Source organism: Dryobates pubescens, chromosome 3, assembly GCF_014839835.1.
Source record: "Dryobates pubescens isolate bDryPub1 chromosome 3, bDryPub1.pri, whole genome shotgun sequence".
Lineage (NCBI taxonomy): Eukaryota > Metazoa > Chordata > Aves > Piciformes > Picidae > Dryobates > Dryobates pubescens.
In genome coordinates, this window is record NC_071614.1 from 17232457 (window position 1) to 17249989 (window position 17533).

The 17533-nt window shown below is 47.1% G+C and overlaps 1 protein-coding gene across 1 annotated transcript in view; it reads right to left on the bottom strand.

Annotated features, from left to right (window-relative positions):
* LOC104304476 (centrosomal protein kizuna) overlaps positions 1-10703 on the bottom strand; it is a 28432-nt gene extending 17729 nt beyond the window's left edge. The window contains exons 1-6 of the mRNA XM_054180148.1: positions 10156-10703; positions 9170-9298; positions 7957-8121; positions 6223-6373; positions 3759-3909; positions 2178-2243 (exon numbers count right to left, since the gene is read on the bottom strand). Coding sequence (XP_054036123.1) covers positions 2178-2243; positions 3759-3909; positions 6223-6373; positions 7957-8121; positions 9170-9240 — 604 coding nt within the window. The 5' untranslated portion in view covers positions 9241-9298; positions 10156-10703. The remainder of the gene's footprint in view (positions 1-2177; positions 2244-3758; positions 3910-6222; positions 6374-7956; positions 8122-9169; positions 9299-10155) is intronic.
* Between the last annotated feature and the right edge of the window lie 6830 nt (positions 10704-17533).

The following is a 17533-nucleotide window of genomic DNA, read 5'->3' on the forward strand; positions in this document are numbered from 1 at the left end:
GGGAGGCAGTCACCACTCCCAACATGGCTCAGCATACATTCATAGAATGGTTTGGGTTGGAAGGGAACTTAAAGATCATCTAGTTCCAACCCCCTGGCCATGGGCAGGGACACCTTCCACTACACCAGACTACTTGAGGCCTCATCCAACCTGGCCCTGAACACCTCCAGGGAGAAGGCATCCATGACCTCCCTAGGCAACCTGTTCCAGTGTCTCCCTACCCTCACTAGAAAGAATTTCTTCCTGATCTCCAGTCTAAATCTGCCCTCCTCAAGCTTCAATCTATTCCCTCTCATCCTATCACTACAAGCCCTTGTCAAAAGTCCCTCCCCAGCCTTCTTGCAGGTCCTTTCAGGTATTAGAAGGTTGCTGTAAGGTCTCCTCTTCCCAGAGCCTTCTCTTCTCCAAGCTGAACAGCCCCAACTCTCTCAACTTGTTCCCACAGGGGAGGTTGTGCAGCCCTCTGGTCATCTTCATGGCCTTCCTCTGGACCCTCCAGCAGTTCCATGTCCCTCTTGTGCTGGGGGCACCAGAAGTAGATGCAGAGCAAAGCAGAAGGGGAATGGCATTCTCCGCAGTGAGGGAACTTAAATGCCAATCCTTCAAGTTTATTTATTTAAAAAATAAATAAATCAGTTCCAAGATTTGCAAAACTTGTGATGGACTTCCAAAAGAGAAGTGTGGTTTGTTTCACAGACACTTAATTGGTTTTCAGAGGAATTAAAAGCCAATGAATTAGGTCTAAAGAACAAGTCTTCCAAGGAGCAGGCAAAGGAACTGGGATTGATTGGCCTGGAGAGTCAGAGGATGAGTGGAGACCTGATTGCTCTCTACAATTGCCTGAAAGGAGGCTGAAGTGAGGTGGGGGTCAGCCTCTTCTCCCTAGTATCAGGTGATGGAACAGGAAGCAATGGCCTGAAGTTGTGCCAGGAAAGGTTTAGGTTGGGTATTAGGAAAAATTTCTCTATGGAAAGAGAGGTCAGGCATTGCAGCAGGCTACCAGTGAGGTAGAGTCACCAACCCCGGAGCTGCTCAAGAAACCTGTGGACATGGCACTTTGGGACATGGTTTAATGGCCATGGTGGTGTTAGGTTGATGGTTGGGCTCAGTGATCTTTGAGGGCTTTTCCAACCAAAGCAATTTTATGAATTCATGCTCTAAAATAGGTTGCCACAAGTGACTGAGAGATATTTTAAGAAGCAGGAAAATGGAAAGCATTCTACTTGATGGGGGGGAAAAAAAGGTACATCTAAGTTTTCCTAACACAGGACTATTATTGCTGCAGTAGAATTCAAGAATTTTTTTATATTTCAGCTGCCAATTAGGCTTCACAAGCAGCAGAGGAAAGCTTCTGTAGAGAAGTGAATTGCCCTCCCAAAGACAGGGAGTTCTGAAGCCATAAAGGAGCAAGAAAGCAACAGCCAGCATCGCATAAGCAGCTGCCCTCACACCTTTCTGTCAGAGCAAGCACCAGCATCAATATTTAACCCAACATCAACATTTAAGGAAGCAGCCTTAGGAAATCAGTGCAAACCAAATTGAGACTCCTGCAGAGCCCTGCCCTGAATGCTAAATGTGTTATTGACACCCCAGGACTGAAAAGCAGCCACGTCTCGGGATCCTAAGCAAGCCTCACACATCACATCTGCTGCAGGAGGATCTGAACCTGTCTTGATAAAAATCCCTTATTGCTACAACTGTTGTGTTATCAGACAGCTCGTGTGGCAGAGGCAAAGGCCTGGCTCCATGGCTGGCAGGGCTTTTCCCCGTGCTTATTCTAATGATACACATTCAATTACATGAGGAGAGAAGAGAAGGACAATCAGAAACATCTGTAGTTTGCCATATAATTACTGGATCTTCCCCATGGAGAGTGACCTTTGTAACACCAATTGGGGCGGGGGGGAGCTGAGAGGCTAAATGGCAGGATATTCACATGGTTTAAATGTGTAACATGATTACAAGGAATTAAACAGGCACCCTCACTTTCCAGCTTGGTTTGCGTGAACGTGAGCGTGGACTTTAACATCTCCAGCGTTTCATCTTCGTGCTCAGTATGCACTAGCTTGAATTTACTCACTATTAGCCACCCCAAAGCAGCTGAAATGCCATGTTCTGATAATATAATCAAGTTGAATACTAGATTCAAGGTTAATATGCAGCCACAGCTCTGTTACCTGTAATAGGAATCTTTTCGACCGCGCTTCCCTCCTCGCTCTCATCTTCGCACCAGCTTGCGACTTCTGGATGTGAAGACACCATAATGAAACACATTTCAAAGTGGCAGTGATCAGACTGGTTTGTTTGCTTTCAAGCCCTACTCCCTTTAATTTCTTCACTTTTGTTATCTCTTGTTTATTGATCTAAACTATCCATTACCCTTCTTAAAAGGGGCGCCTACTGTGAACTCGCCTCGCAGGCGAGGTGGCCCTGTCTCTCTGTAGCTGCCAGAGAAAAGGACAAGCTAACCAAATGTCTTAAATTATTTAAGACCCAGAGGGATTGGAGAAACAAACAACCCACAGTAACTCCGTGGTTTCCTCCAGCAGCAGCATTTATCATACCAACTGCAGAAAATTAGCCTAAATCAAAGTCTCCCTCTCCTCCACGGATTGAAGCTGGGTGAATTTAGGAGGCCTGAAGCAGTTTGCTTACATTTGCTGTGCAAAGAGCAGCGTGACCTAACTGCCTGGCTCTGCTGGGCTTTAATGTGAGGGATGCTGCCAGAGCAGACCAAGCAAGTCACCAGCCTACTGGATTACTTCCTTCCCTACAGAAATTAACTGAGTTCTCACAAGTGTGTTCATCTCCTAAGGCCTGAAGCAGTATCACACACTTTCCCTCCACATTTTGGATTTCATAGATACATAGAACAGTTGGGTTGGAAGGGACCTTAAAGAACATCTAGTTCCAATATCCCCCTGCCATGGGCAGGGACACATTCCACTAGACCAGACTGCTCAAGGCCTCATCCAACCTGGCTCCAGGGAGCGGGCATCCATGACTTTCTTGGGCAACCTGTTCCAGTGTCTCACCACCCCCTCCCTGTAAAGAATTTCTTCCTAATCTCCAGTCTAAATCTTCCCTCCTCAAACTTCAATCCATTCCCTCTCATCCTATCACTACAAGCCCTTGTCAAAAGTCCCTTCCAAGCCTTCTTGTAGGCCCCCTTCAGGTACTGGAAGGCAATTATAAGGTCTCTTCTCCCTGGAGCCTTCTCTTCTTTAGGCTGTCCCAACTCTCTCAGCCTGTCCCCACAGGGGAGGCTCTCGAGCCTTCTGATCATCTTCATGGCCTCTGCGGGACCTGCTCCAGCAGCTCCATGTCCCTCTTATGCTGGGGCACCAGAACTGGACACAGTACTCCAGGTGGGGTTTCATGAGTGCAGAGGGGCAGAATCACCTCTCTTGTCCTGCTGGTCTGTAGTCTGACTCTGTATTACAGGGCACTGACTACACCCTGCAATTCCTACACTGAAAATAGTTTCTCAATACAAGTACACCTAGAAACCTGGTTTTAACAACAGCCACAAGGCTCACTTCTGTCCTGCAGGGGCAAAACAAGAGTCACAAAAGGCATCACTCATATTGAGAGGTAACAGGAATGACAAACACGGCCGAGATTCAGGAAAATGCCCTAAAGTTCATTGCTAATGCACATCACCTGTCACTGCAACACAGTATCCTGCAGATGTAATGGAGAACAGGGACATGTAGAAGAACAATGAGTACCCAGCCAGACCTTCTCACACTTGTTACCTTCTCCTCCAGCGCCAGGAACATGTTTTGCCTGCTTGATTTCCCCGCTGTCGTTCAGAACCGCTGGCAAGCTGTAAGATGATTCATTACTCTGAAGAGATGACCTATCCCCACGCTCTTCTGGAAGCACACCTCTCAACACTGGGAAAGCCTGCAGCATTACAATGAATAAAAATAGCCAGGACCCCATTATCCTTCCAACATTCATTTAGGCCAATCTATACTTCATGGTGTAATCTGTTTCCAGGGTGGCTTTGTTAGATGTTAAATCACCTCAGAGTTAAGTCGGTGATAGCTCTGGAATAGTGTTCTGCCTTCATGTGACACAAACTGAGTTACTCTTTTAATCATGAGGTTATTCTGGAAGTTGTCACCATTCCCTGCCTCATGTGTTCAGAGTAAGCAAAACAGAAAGCATTTGTGACCCAGGGTGCCTCCTGGAGTGGGTCCAGAGGAAGGCCACAAAGACACAAGAGGGCTCAGCACCCCTCCTGTGAGGACAGGCTGAAAGAATTGGGGCTGTTCAGTCTGGAGAAGGGAAGGCTGTGGGGAGACCTTACAACTACATTTCATTATCTGAAGGGGACCTACAGGAAGGCTGGGGAAGGACTGGTTAGAAGGGCTTGGAGCGATAGGGTGAGGGGCAATGGTTTGAAACTGGAGATTTAAGTTGGACATTAGGAGGAAGTTCTTTACCATGAGAGTGGTGAAATACCAGAACAGGTTGCCCAGGAAAGTGGTTGAGTCCCTGTTCCTGGGCAACCTGATGTAGTTGGAGGTGTCCCTGCTGCCTGCTGGGGGGTTGGACAAGATGACCTTTGAGGGCCTCTGCCAACCTGATGCAATTGAGAATCTGCCAGGCAGCCTGCTAATAAAAAGTTGGCCCCATGGTCTGTTCCAAGAACTACTGCAAAGAGTATTTCTCCTCTAATTGTTAATGAGAAAGTGACTGCTCAGCTGTATTTATGGTTGGACCCAATGATCTTAAAGGTCTTTTCCAACCTCACTCATTCTATGATGTTCTGGTTGTAATAGCATTTGAAACATAATGAAGATGTAATATCTGAGGCAGCTGAACACTTTTGGCTATAACTAAGGTAACTTCCTTCCCTGTATGTGGAGAAGTAATTTACATTCTGTCCTCAAAAGGCTTGGTTGAGTAGAAGAAAGGAGCACTGGTGACAGATAAGCAGCTTCCATGAATTTATAACTGCATGTAAAGTCTTTCACCAAGTCAAAGCCTAATAACACCAGCTTTATGGGTGAATGTAGGCAATAATAATGTATTTATTGCTACACATTAGTGCATTTAACATTTATATTACCTATTAAGTAGATCCAGTCAATTAAAGCTAATGATAGGCTGCATCCCCTGCTGTGAAACTCCTCATTTCCAGGCAGGTGGCACAGAAGAGGATCAATACTGATTATACAACAGCCATGTACAGGAGCAGCTGCTTTACCATAAAGACTTACACAATGCACTAGTGAACTCAGAAGTGAGCTGCACTTAAGGATCTTAATTAGTTACCACTCCAAAGTTGCATTATTTTTTTTGGCCCATGCTGAAGGCTTCTTTCTCTGAAGGCTTAAAGATCTGTGAAGAACCCCTGATGGCTGACGGTACTGCAGGGCCAGGAAGCAGGGTGGAGGTGCAGGAGGGGGCTTTGAGCTCCTGTATGTACAGATAGAAGAGCTCCTTCCCCATCAAGCACTTGTGATCCACGGAGGCTTGGTGATGACCAGCAGCAGGTCCACCTTCTCCAGTGCCTTTAGGATCTCACCCATTCCAGTGGTCCATAGAGTCTGTCTCTCCACCTCCTGCTCTTCTCTCATCTCTTACTGCTAAATTATGTCTGTCTTCTATTCTGTCTCACTAGGAATCTGTCTTTTCTCATGGATCTTTCCCATGTAAAGAAAACTGGGTAGGGTTCCTGTGGATGTGGCACACTCTTAGAGAGCTAACATGGTAGGAACATGTTTTGTGGGCAGCAGGGTAGTCTCTTGGCTATGTAAGCTGGAGTCTTGAATGCCTTTTTCAACTGGGTCATTATGTTTCAACTGAGTTCTATTCTAAGTGAACAGAGCCTCTCCCCTCCTTCTTGACCCCAGCCCTCAGATAAGCATTTATTAAATTCCCTCTCAGTCTTCTCTTCTCCAGACTAAGAAGCCCCAAGTGTCTCGGCCTCTCCTTATAGGATACATGCTCCTGTCCTTCAATCATCCTAGTAGCACTCCATTGGACTCTCTTGCGTAGATCCCAGTCCCTCTTGAAATGGGAAGCCCAAAACTGGAAGCAATATACCAGCTGGGGTCTCACCAGGGCAGAGTAGAGGGGCAGGAGAACCTCCCTTGATCTGCTGGACACACTCCTGATTCATAAACAGATTGTCTGCTTTTCCCCTTCAAGTTAAGTGGCCCAGGACCTTACTGGTATAAATTGTTGTTAGATCCAAGTGCTCACCTGGTCATCCTGCACCATCTCACTGGAAACCAGCAGACTGTCAAACATCCCTGCCACTTCCTCTGAGAGCTGGACCTGGTGCTTTTTCAAGAACAAGGCATGGTGGCTCAGTTGAATCTGCAACATATCCATGTCCCACAGGAGAACTGGCCTGAAAAGCAAACCCAAGCATCGTTAATGGGATGTGCCACGTACACAGGGCTCACACAAGCACCATGCCACACTCATTTGCCTGGATAAGCAAGTCAGCAAGCAGCAAATACTGAAATGTAGAAGAGAAGGCTCTGGGGAGACCTTATAACTACAGTTCAGTATCTGAAGGGGATCTACAGGAAGGCTGAGGAAGGACTGTTTAGAAGGGCTTGGATAGGATGAGGGGCAATAGTTTGACACTGGAGCAGGGGAGATTTAGGTTGGACATCAGGAGGAAGTTCTTGACAGTGAGAGTGGTGGAATACTGGAACAGCTTGCCCAGGGATGTGGTTGAGGCCCCATCCCTGGAGAAATTCAAGAAAAAGCCATCACATTTTGTCCTTAATTCACACTTTCTTTTAGAAGTGGCCAAAGCAGAAAGGTAAGGAGTCACTTGTGACTTCTGCAGACACAGGGAAGGTAAGCATGACCAGTCATCATCATCTCGCTCACCTACGTCTGTCCTGACAGGACAAATGAAGCCTTTTCTGCAGCCCCTGCCCTGTCAGCTTTGGGCAGACCTCCCTCACTCCATCAGATGCTCTGCTGGGCACCCACTTCCCATGCTTGTCAGGCTGGGTTCCCCCCGCCAAGAACTCTCGATTATTTTTGAGCAAAAATGCCTTTTGAACGCAGGAAGTATAAATACTGCTATCTTGTTTGCCAAAGATGTTTGTTTTTCCAGTTGCTCCAACGAAGTTTCACAAACACAGGAGTGAATTCCAATTAACTCCACAAGTGTTAGTCCCCAAGAAACCATTCAGGAGATACAAGAAGGTATTAGTGCTTGCAGGCGTATCAGCCTCGCGAGGAGAACCAGGTATAGTTAAATAGACCATTCTTCAGCGCTCACAAGTGCCCAGATCCTGCTAACACTTGAGCACTGCTGAGCCTCTAACAGGGAGGAAGGTCTAGACAGAAGCTAAGCAAGAAAACAATTTCCATTCTTTCATTACTGTATTAAAAGAGACCTAAAAAAAAAAAACCAACCCCAAACCCAACAAACTGAATCAATTCTCACTTGTCCTTGTGGCACACGCACAGGAAAGGGGAAAAAAAAAATTAGTCATTTTGAATAACTGTGGTTTATTGTTTTTAAAGGCCACATGCATCATTTGCTTCACAGAAGCATAATTTTCTCCTCAAAATTACATTCCTCATCCTTAGGTGCCCGAGACTCACCCTGAAGATCGCAGAAATTACTGCCTAAGAGATCTCCGCAGTTAATACATTTCCCTCCCTGCCAGAGCAGCCTGGGGTGTGACGTGCTGTGGACTGAGGGAGACTGGGAGGACTTGGCCAGAATAAGTAAATAAGTGAATGAAAAGGAAAATAAATCAATTTGCTTAATGCTTTAATTTCCAGTCTCTCAGCTGCTGTCAAGATGTGTAAAGATCAACACCGAGACATCTTTATTGGCCAGCGTGATCGGAGATCTGGCCCCAGGCTGCTTTCTCTGCACCAGAGAGAGGCAGAGCTGACTTGAGGGAGAAAGCAAAGAATGCTCACCACACCCACACCCAAGTTTTGTGTTGGTGATACCTGGTTTGCTTTTCATCCACCGCTGTACCTTTAGCATCAAGTGTTTCCTCAGGTAGGAGGCGTCCATTCAGCCTGCTCTGCAATAAAGCCCGCAGCTGATGAAGGACAACTGCTTCGCATGCTTCAAGGTCAACTTCTTTCAGGCTGTCAGCTCGATGACAAAAGCTACAAAATAAAGCAGGTATTACATGCAAGCTTTATTCAAAGCCCACACAGCCAGCATCGGGCTGGAGGCAGAATCTGCAACACTTCTCCTGGCTCATGGGATAACCGGTGGGACAGCCCCAAGGGACAAACAGGTGCTCTGCCAAAGATGCACAACAGAAGAGGGAGGTCAAAGCCAGCACTTTGAAAATGCCAGGTCTGATCTCCCACCTTTGCTCTTGACAGAGAGAGGGAAACCTGTGCATGGCCACTTGGTGAAACTGCTTCTCGGCCAGGCAGCCCCAGCAGTCTGTGTCTCAGGAACTCATCCTTAGTAGAAGGGCTGGAGAGGGCAGTTTGGGTTGGGAACCTCCTAATTCCCTAGGAATCCTCTAACCATCAGGTGCCTAAGGGAATCCGAGGGTATGCATGCTGACATCCCATTTAAATGAAATTAAAGCCATTTCCAGTTCTTGTAATCGAGGGTGCACGCTGTGGGAAGACAGTGAGGCCTTTCTGCCCCCGGTTCTGCTAACACATGGGGTCTGGTGAGGCTCTTTGTTCTTTTACCTCAAAGAAATAATAATTTTTTTCTGGTTATTGTTGTCTATCATAGCAGCTCTCATTCTTGGAAAGAAGCATTTCCCTCACCTAAGGGATCTGTGGAGCAAGGCTGCAAAAAGCACGACATTTAGGATCGAGCAATTGTGGAAGCCATTTGGGTATGCAGTTCTGAGTGCCATATTTCACCTTCCTCATGACATCAACACGGTGGAAGGGGAGGCAGACCTCTTAGCAACTGGCAATGTTTGTTTGCAGGAGACCTCATGCTCTTTGCACTGGCCATTTGTCACCGCAGGAGCCAGGACCCCGGCTTGAATCTCAACAGGCTCCTGCAAAGCTGCTCAGCAACAGCCTCTCGCCATTGCTCGCTTGAATTCAATTAGAAGCTTGTAAGCAATCAACAACAGAATGATTACAAGTGCTGCATGGATGTAGGGCAGCAAGCAAACAAGAACAGAGGGGATGGGGCTGAGGTGTAGGCGGCTCACAGGGAAGAGGTATTAACCTGAGCAGCTCCGCTGTCCCCATTGTCTCCACATCGTGGTACAACGCCCGGTGCTGGAGGCTCATCCTCATCGCAGCGTCTTCGATCAATTGCAGCACCAGGGAGGGTCCCACCAGCGTCCCGTTGTGCCTATGGGTAGACAACAAATAGCTTGAAGCGACCCGAGCTGGGGCAGCTATTTTAACTGCATTCCCATTGCACCAGTTGGGAAATAAACACCTCATCTTAGTTTTTCAAAGCAAACAACAGCAAAACTCGAGCTCTGTAGGAAGAAGCAAAAAAGCAAAAGAGCAAACAATTCAGAGCCTGAGAGGCTTCACTGAAATTATCCTGCTCCAAGTAGTATAATTCCTTCACTTCCACAATCGAAAGAAATCTGGTGACCACCTACAGGTAGGGGGACATAACTGGGACCTCAGAGGGGTTCTGATGAAGCTGCACCTCTATAATGATGCAAATTAGGACTTAACCACTGAAACAATGCAGCAGGCTAATCCTTCAACAGAGGTGTAAATGGCTATTCAGGTCCAGGCTGGCTGCCTGCTTTGTTGGGGACTTTTCCAGGCCAGGTCTCCACCAGCAAATGCCCCAGCTGGGCCTGTGCCTGCATAGTTCCACAGGCAGTGTGAAAAAAACCAAACCCAAACAAACAACAAAGTACACAACCAACAAAACAACCTTCCCTCCGCTCTTCTTTTGCTATACGCAGGAGCTGACATGTTTATACACTTAATCTTCGTTTACCCTCCCCCTCAAGGGAACAGCTCTGTGCATAACAATTCCCATCGATTTTGCAGTCCTGTTAAAGCTGCACCGAAAGTTCTGTTTTCCATCGGACTGTTGGGCAACAGTGAACGATTTAAGTGAGGAGCGGGGAGCTGCTGCGCATTTAGTCAAGTTTGAGACGTTTAATAAGCAAAACAATGCCAAGGGGATCACATATGCAGTTAAACAGTGCTTTTTCTCTTCCCCCCAGCCTTACAAACCCTGTATTTTAGCGGCAGGCTCCTTTCCCATTGTTTTTCTCCTGCTGGGTGGTCCTTCCAGGGTGCCACTCGAGAGGGATACAATAATAAAAAGGGAAGGGGAAGGAAGGGACACCAACATAAAGAAAAACAAAATGTATGACAATCTGCAGCAGGCTACGGATCAGAGGTCAGCAAACAAGAGGTCCTTCTCTTTTACAGGTTGCTTCCTGGAAACAGTCTGATTAAGCTGACAGCTTGAATTATGTGTTACATTTTGTAATGCACAATCCATCTGTGCTAAGTCCTCTTCAATGCAGCTGAAGCAGCACAGGCATAAGCTCTGCCTTTTTCCACCCCCCTCAGCACAGGCCTTAAAACAGTCATCATCTTTCTCTGCACTAATTCTCAGAGACCCTCTCCCCCTCCTCAGCCGCCACTCCCCGGGTTTAAGCCCCTAAAGAAAGGGCTGGGAGCTGGAAGGAATGGTAAGAGGATACAGAGCCTTTCACCTCTGCTTCAGCAGCTCAGAGCAGCAACAAGGAGCTGCAGACCGGAGCTACTGGGGAGCTTCACCTGGCAGCAAGGAAGATGGGGTGCCCTGACCTGCTGCTTGAGCCACCTGGGCAAGCCCTTGGCTCACCAGTGGGCTCCCGGGCTGCAAGAAAATACACAGCCCAGGCTCTCATGTGGGTCTGAACTGGCAGAGTGAGCTTGATAATGCCTCTGTACAGCCTCTCATCAATGCACCCACCCCACAATGCTCTGAAACACTGAAGCCATTTGCCAAATATCTTCATTTTTAGTAATCACAGTAGCAAAACTGCAGCACCCTACTGTGAACTGCACCCAAGGCACAAACCTTACACTAAATGACCTTCCCTGGCACCATCACCTCTATTTGGTTAACAGCTGGAGGATGTTATCATGATGGATAACCATCCTAGATGGAGAGTTTGAAACTAGGCTGAGCTACCCAGACGTAAAACACAATCTGCAAACACTTACAGGGAAAAAAACCACCAACCCCAAACTCTCTTAAAAGGAGAGGTAGAAAAGGCATTTTCTCCAAAAATAGAAGCTTGTGACTTTCCACAACAAGGATTTGGTTTTGCCTTTCATACAAGCTGTGGTCTCTGCACATGAGAGCTCCTTTCAGCTCCATCGCTCATCCTACTTTCACCTAACACACTGAAAACGTAGGAAGGGCCCAAAGACAACAGGTGAGGGAATGGCACTTCTCCAGATGTCCAGCCAGTGACTCTGCTGCATTCAAGGAGGGCAAGCTTCAGGTATTTCAATTGAAGGTAACAAATACACAGAGTTTTGCATAATTTCAGCATATTTCTATTCAGCCATCATAGGAGTTTCCCAAAAGAAAAAACACACAGACTGAAGGGACATGAAGCCTAAAAATAAGGGACACATCAAGGCTCTGGGCAACCTGATCTAGTTGAGGATGTCCCTGTTTACTGCAGAGGGGGTTGGATTAGATGACCTTTGGAGATGCCTTCCAACCTAGACCATGCTATGATTCTAAAACCTGTGATATCAGTCATTTTGTACATCTGTGTCATGATATATTCAGACCAAAAGAAGTTGCATTCTCATACTCTGTGGAATTTATTTAATTGAAGCTTATGTGCCAATGTCTTGGAAACTTCTCCCCAAGAAGCTCAGGAATTCCTTTGCAAGGCTCAAGGGTGCAAGCTGAATTTCAGAGAGCCACAGAATGCCAGGTTGGAAGGGAACCCAAGGTCCAACCTTTCTAGGTGATAAGTCCAGTTGAAATGAGATGGCCCAGCACCCTGACAAGTTTAGTCTTAAAACTGTACAGTGTAGGGAGGGCAGATTTTGACTGGGTATTAAAAAGAAAATCTTTAGAGTGAGGGTGGGGAGACACTGTAACAGGTTGCCAAGGGAGGTTGTGGATGCCTCCTCCCTGGAGGTGTTCAATGCCAGGCTACATCGGGCCTTGAGCAACCTGGTCTAGTGGAAGGTGTCCCTGCCTATGGCCAGGGGGTTTGGAATTAGATAATCTTTAAGGTGCCTTCCAACTAAAACCATTCTGTGGCTCTATGAATCCACTACTTCTCCTGGGAGATGATTCCAATGTCTAACTGCATTTCACATGTGGTGGAAAGGTGGAGGTGGAAAGCCCACCTAGTTGTAAGCACAAGTGCGGAGAGGCTGCTCACCTCGCCACGAAATGTTTAATTTCTCCTGTAAAACAAATTAAAATTCATCTCTTTTCCACAGGAACAGCCAGCAGTGGCAATCCTGCTGCCATGGCCTTGAGAAACAGAGGCATTCATCTCTGCATAATGCAGGAGGAAACCTCCACGTTCTGGTTTTGAGTCGTGCTCCGGAGAAGGCGAGCAGCAAAACCCTTGCCGTAATTTAGCCAGGCTTGGAGAGCACTGGACAAGATTTTCATCAGTTTATGAAGAGCAAGGCACCAAAGGCAGAACAAAAGGTTAAATCACCATCACTCAGCTATGGCTTCTCCAGCTAAGTCTGGCACTCCATGCAGCTCCCCTCCGAAGGGTGCTGATTAACAGGTGTTCTACAAAAGGGAAACTGGGTGAAAGCTATTTACATGCAAATTAGATGAGGTTTCCATAGCAAGCAACAGTCAGATGCAAATGTGAAATGATAAAGTTACAGAAGTGTATATTGATGGCCACTAGTTTCTGCTCAACTCTCCTCTATTAAAAAGCACAAACTAATATTGGAATCAGTACCCCAGGCATGGCCACGAATTTAGGAAGAACAGATGCATTAAGCAGATTAAAAAGCTGCAAACAACCAAAATGATATAAAAAAACCCCAAACTACCAAACCCAAACAACCCAAAACCCAACCAACCAGCAGAGGAGGGCTCCTCACTCTGCAGGAGCAAAAATGCTGGCAAATAGGCTTTCAGGAGAACTGGGAGAAGAGATAGAGGTGGGAAGGAGATAAAAGTCATGGGGAATCAAGAAGGGATGACAATAAAGTCGTCATTGTGCCACTCTACTCAGCACTTGTCAGGCCACACCTGGAGCACTGCCTGCAGTTTTGGTCCCCACTAGACAAAAAGATGCAGGCAGGCTGGGAAGTGTCCAGAGAAGGGCCATGAGAATGGTGAGAGGACTGGAAGCCCTGCTGTATGAGGAAATGCTGAGAGAACTGGGTTTGTTCAGCCCTCAGAAGGAAGGCTTAGGGGAGAACTTATTACCATGGGCCAGTATATAAAAGGTGGCTACCAGGAGAATGGAGACTCTCTTTACAAGGAGTCCCATGGAAGGGACAAGAGGCAGTGGGTACAAGTTACTGCCTGGGAGACTCCCTTTGAATCCAGAAAAACATGTTTCCCTGTGAGAACAGTCAGGCATTGGAAGAGTTTGCCCAGGGAGGTTGTGGATGCACCCTCTCCTGGAGGTGCTCAAGGCCAGGCAGGATGAGGCTTTGAGCAACCAAGTCTAGTTGAGAGGTATCCCTGCCCATGGTAGGGAGGCTGGAGTAGAGGATCTAGGGTCCCTTCCAATCTAAGCCATGCATCCCTCTGTTGCACCTTCCTCATTCTCCCTCTGCTATTTCCAAACAAAATGCTCAAGGAATTTGTCTGACTGGAAATTTTAATTGACACAAGCAAAAGATGCTGTTCAGTTAAGTTAGAAGTACTATTAAACTTGTTGAAATAAGATTTGCTTACCTTTAATGAATGTCTCACAGAAAGAGTTATTGGCCATTGGAATGTGCTGCCCAGGGAGGTGGAGTCACCATCCCTGGAGGTGTTCAAAAAAGGATTGGATGTGGCACTTGGAGCCATGGTTTAGTTAGTCATGAGGTGTTGGGTGATAGGTCTCTGAGGTCTTTTCCAACCTTATTGATTCTATGATTTTATCAGCATACTTACCTTAGTATCATAGAATCATTGAGGCTGGAAAAGACCTTTAACATCATCAAGTCTGACCATTAATCTCTCACTACCAAGTCTGCTGCTGAACCATGTCCCTCTGCACCACATCTACACAGCTTTTAAACCCCCTCAGGGATAGTGACTCCATCACTTCCCTTGGCAGCCTCTTCCAGGGCTTGACAACCCTTTGGGGGAAGAAATTATTCCTAATATCCAACCTAAACCTCCTCTGGTATAAGTTGAGGCTGCTTCCTCTCACCCTGACACCTCTTCTCCGCGTCTAACCTCAAAGAGCTACCTGAAGCCACTTAACCACTAGCACAGCAAGAATTTTGCCCACCTGTATGTGAGCTTCAATGCCATGTCTCAGCCAAGCTGTGAAAACAGCCTCCAGGGCATATGCTAACAAATGAGTAGTGGCAGAGAAAAAGTACCTAAAGACATACCCATCCGGTGCTTCACTGACTGAGGGCTCCTCCTGCCCCGTGGGAGGGGTTGGTGGTTGCAGTGGGGAGCCCTCTGTGGTGTGGGCATCCTTGTCCTGCTTCCCACTGGCTGCTGCTGAGGTCATTCCCTGTGGCAGGTCAGGAGCGCTCAGCATCACCCCCTCAGCACTCGTGGGGACTGGGAGCTCACTGCTGCTCTCCCTGCTCGCCTCCTTACAAGCCCACCAGTCACTCTGGTGAGGCTTGGGTCCTGTAAAAAAGAGTAATAAATTATTCCCAAAACATCAGCAGGACCAAGGACTACATCACAGTGTAGGGAATTACACTAAGATTACACAGAATTCCAGCCTGAGGCAGGTTGGAAGGGGCCTCTGGAGATTATCTAGTCAAATCCCCCTGCTAAAGCAGGTTCATCCGTGCTGTTTGTTCACCTCTTAACACATATCAAGGAACATCCCCTCTGCTCTTTCCTTCATTTTGGAATTCCCTGCCCACAGCCCCATGTCCTTCTGCACTCTCCTCACAAGGGGGAGTCCGGGGAGGCTTCAGCCTTTCGGGTCTGCAGCCCTGTGTAGGTGGGATACAAACCCAGCACTCTCCAACAACCATCACCCCCAAAGGCCTGCTCCCCCACTAAATCATCTCTGGAGGAATGCTGAAACCAAAAACGCTGGGAAAAGCTTTTCTTAGGGGGAGGAAAAGTGCACATGAAGAGGCTACTATCATATGCTCTTTTTAAGCCTTGCAGAAGAAATACATGCCTGGAGGCTTTGAAACTCTGAACATGAATTGCCTGCTTTAGGAGAGGAGAGTACGTGGCTGAATCATGCTTCTAAGACAACAGGAAAAGGCTGCTTAGCTTTTCATAGGATGCCAAAAGTTAAATGGGCCAGCTAGTGCTGTGACAAATCAGTACTGCTACAGAAATTCCCAGTTTTCCATAACATTCACCACAGGTTTAAATTAGCCAGCACTCACACACCTGCTAACACTACAGCACCCAGCATTCCTGCTCAGCTTGGTCATGGGGGGAAATCATGGAACCAAATCACTCTGGGTTTGTGCCAAGTAGGAGCTGGTGCCAGGGTGGCCTCTCTCAGCCTCGTTTGCTGTGGCAAGCATGTGCCACAGAAATGTCCCTCCTTCACCTGCTGGGATATGAGGACAAAGAGGAATGGAAGTTTTGGGGGTTTTTCCCCCCTTCTCTTCCTACATTTTGTGCTGCTGAGCAGCGGCCAGGGAGCAGCAGGAGAGGCTGGTGAACAGCAGAACCTGGCATGTGTTTGCACCTGGTATGACACAGCCAAGTATCTTCATGAGCTCCCATCATTCTCTGTAGAGGAGAGAACAAGCTAGGGGGAGACAGAAGAGGATGAAATAAGGGAAGACACTAAAAGAGTACTGGAAAATGACAGCCAGGTCTACTGGCAATCAGGGCTGTAGGTTGGAACTTACTTTGTAACCCTCAGGGAGGTACAACCCTGAAACAACAGGCTCTCTGCAGAGACCATGGTATCCATTTCATTCCAGGATGTACCAAAGACCTACCTGTCCCTTCCTCGGCACACAACAGGCAGACCTGAGATTAATCTATTTACTTATTTTCTCTTTTATTTTTGGACCTTGCACCCTGAAAGCAAAAGGTACAAGCCAAACATGCCAGTGACACCCTTTAGAAAGCACATGCTTTGGATGTTCCAAGAGGATTCTTTAATGTGCTCGAATTGGTCATTGTTCTAAAACCCCTACCCAGAGCCCTGGTGGAGGCCCCATGTCTGGAGACATTCAAGTTCAAACTTGATGGGGCTCTGAGCAACCTGATCCAGCTGAAAATGTCCCTGCTCACTTCAGGGGAGTTGGACAAGATGGCCTTCAAGGGTCCCTTCCAACCTGATGCATTCTATGACTATTTGCAGCACTGAAAGCCAAGCTCAGGAAGGCTGGAATGAGCCTGTCCCCTCCACACATTCAAGCCTGGATGGCATTAGGCTGTTCACTTTGCAACCTGCATCTGGCAGCAGACAGACATGCAAAGCCCCTCAGGCAGTCTGGGGTGATTACCATGGTGTGTGACAAAGCTCATTTTGTGTTTGAACTCGACTGTGCTGCTTCTCTGAGGGCAGAGATATTGCATGCCAGAAATTAAATGGGTATTTCTTTCCCAGACACGATGCTGGCCACCTCAGCCTTCCCCACAGGGAAGAAGCAGTGCAGAGCTTGGTAAGCCAGGCTGGACTGGTCTCCTTCCAGCACCAGTAAAGACAGGCCTTCATTAGAACACAGAAGTGGCAAATGCATCAGATGATAGAAAATTGAGAGGGAAATAAATTCCTTAGAGAAACAAAAAGGAATGGGGGAAAAAAAAAAACCTCAAGAAAGAGGATGCCAGAAAACCCCAAGAAGGAACATCTGGTAAGGATGCCAGGAGCACAGAACATCTGATGGAGATGCCAGCTTTGCTCTACAAAGCAACCCACAGACCTTACAGGGGAGCAGGATTCTCTCCATCATTAAGGCTGCCACCAGCTGCCATGATAAATAGCTCCATTTCAGCAATTGTTATGGGGCTTGGAAACCTAGTTTAAGTTGAAAACTGCTATGTTAACTGGCCAGGCAAGGGAGAGCATTCCTGCAAGTCCTTAAAAGTGGAATAAACTGTTACTTAACAACAAATCCTTGTCACTGTGATTTCAAAATTAAATCCATCAGCTTACTTCAAAGTAACTGACCCAGCCATTACAATGGGAGAGAACAAATTTTGCCTAGATGGCAACATGAATGAGAACTTGGGAAGTTGGAATACAGCCTTTGAGGGCTGCATATCTCATCCCAGACCAAGAGCATCTCAGCTAGGAGAATCTGTACCACCTTCCTCAGGAAAGTCTAGAACAAAGCAGAGGAGCCCACCAAGCAGGAGTCAATCCAGTCACACATGGGGACATGCCAATCCCCAGATCAGCTATTGTTCATCAGCACCTGAGAAGAAAATCAATCTGAAACAAAAGTGATGCAGTGAGGCAGGTTCACATTAAACCTCTTGGAGCAAGAC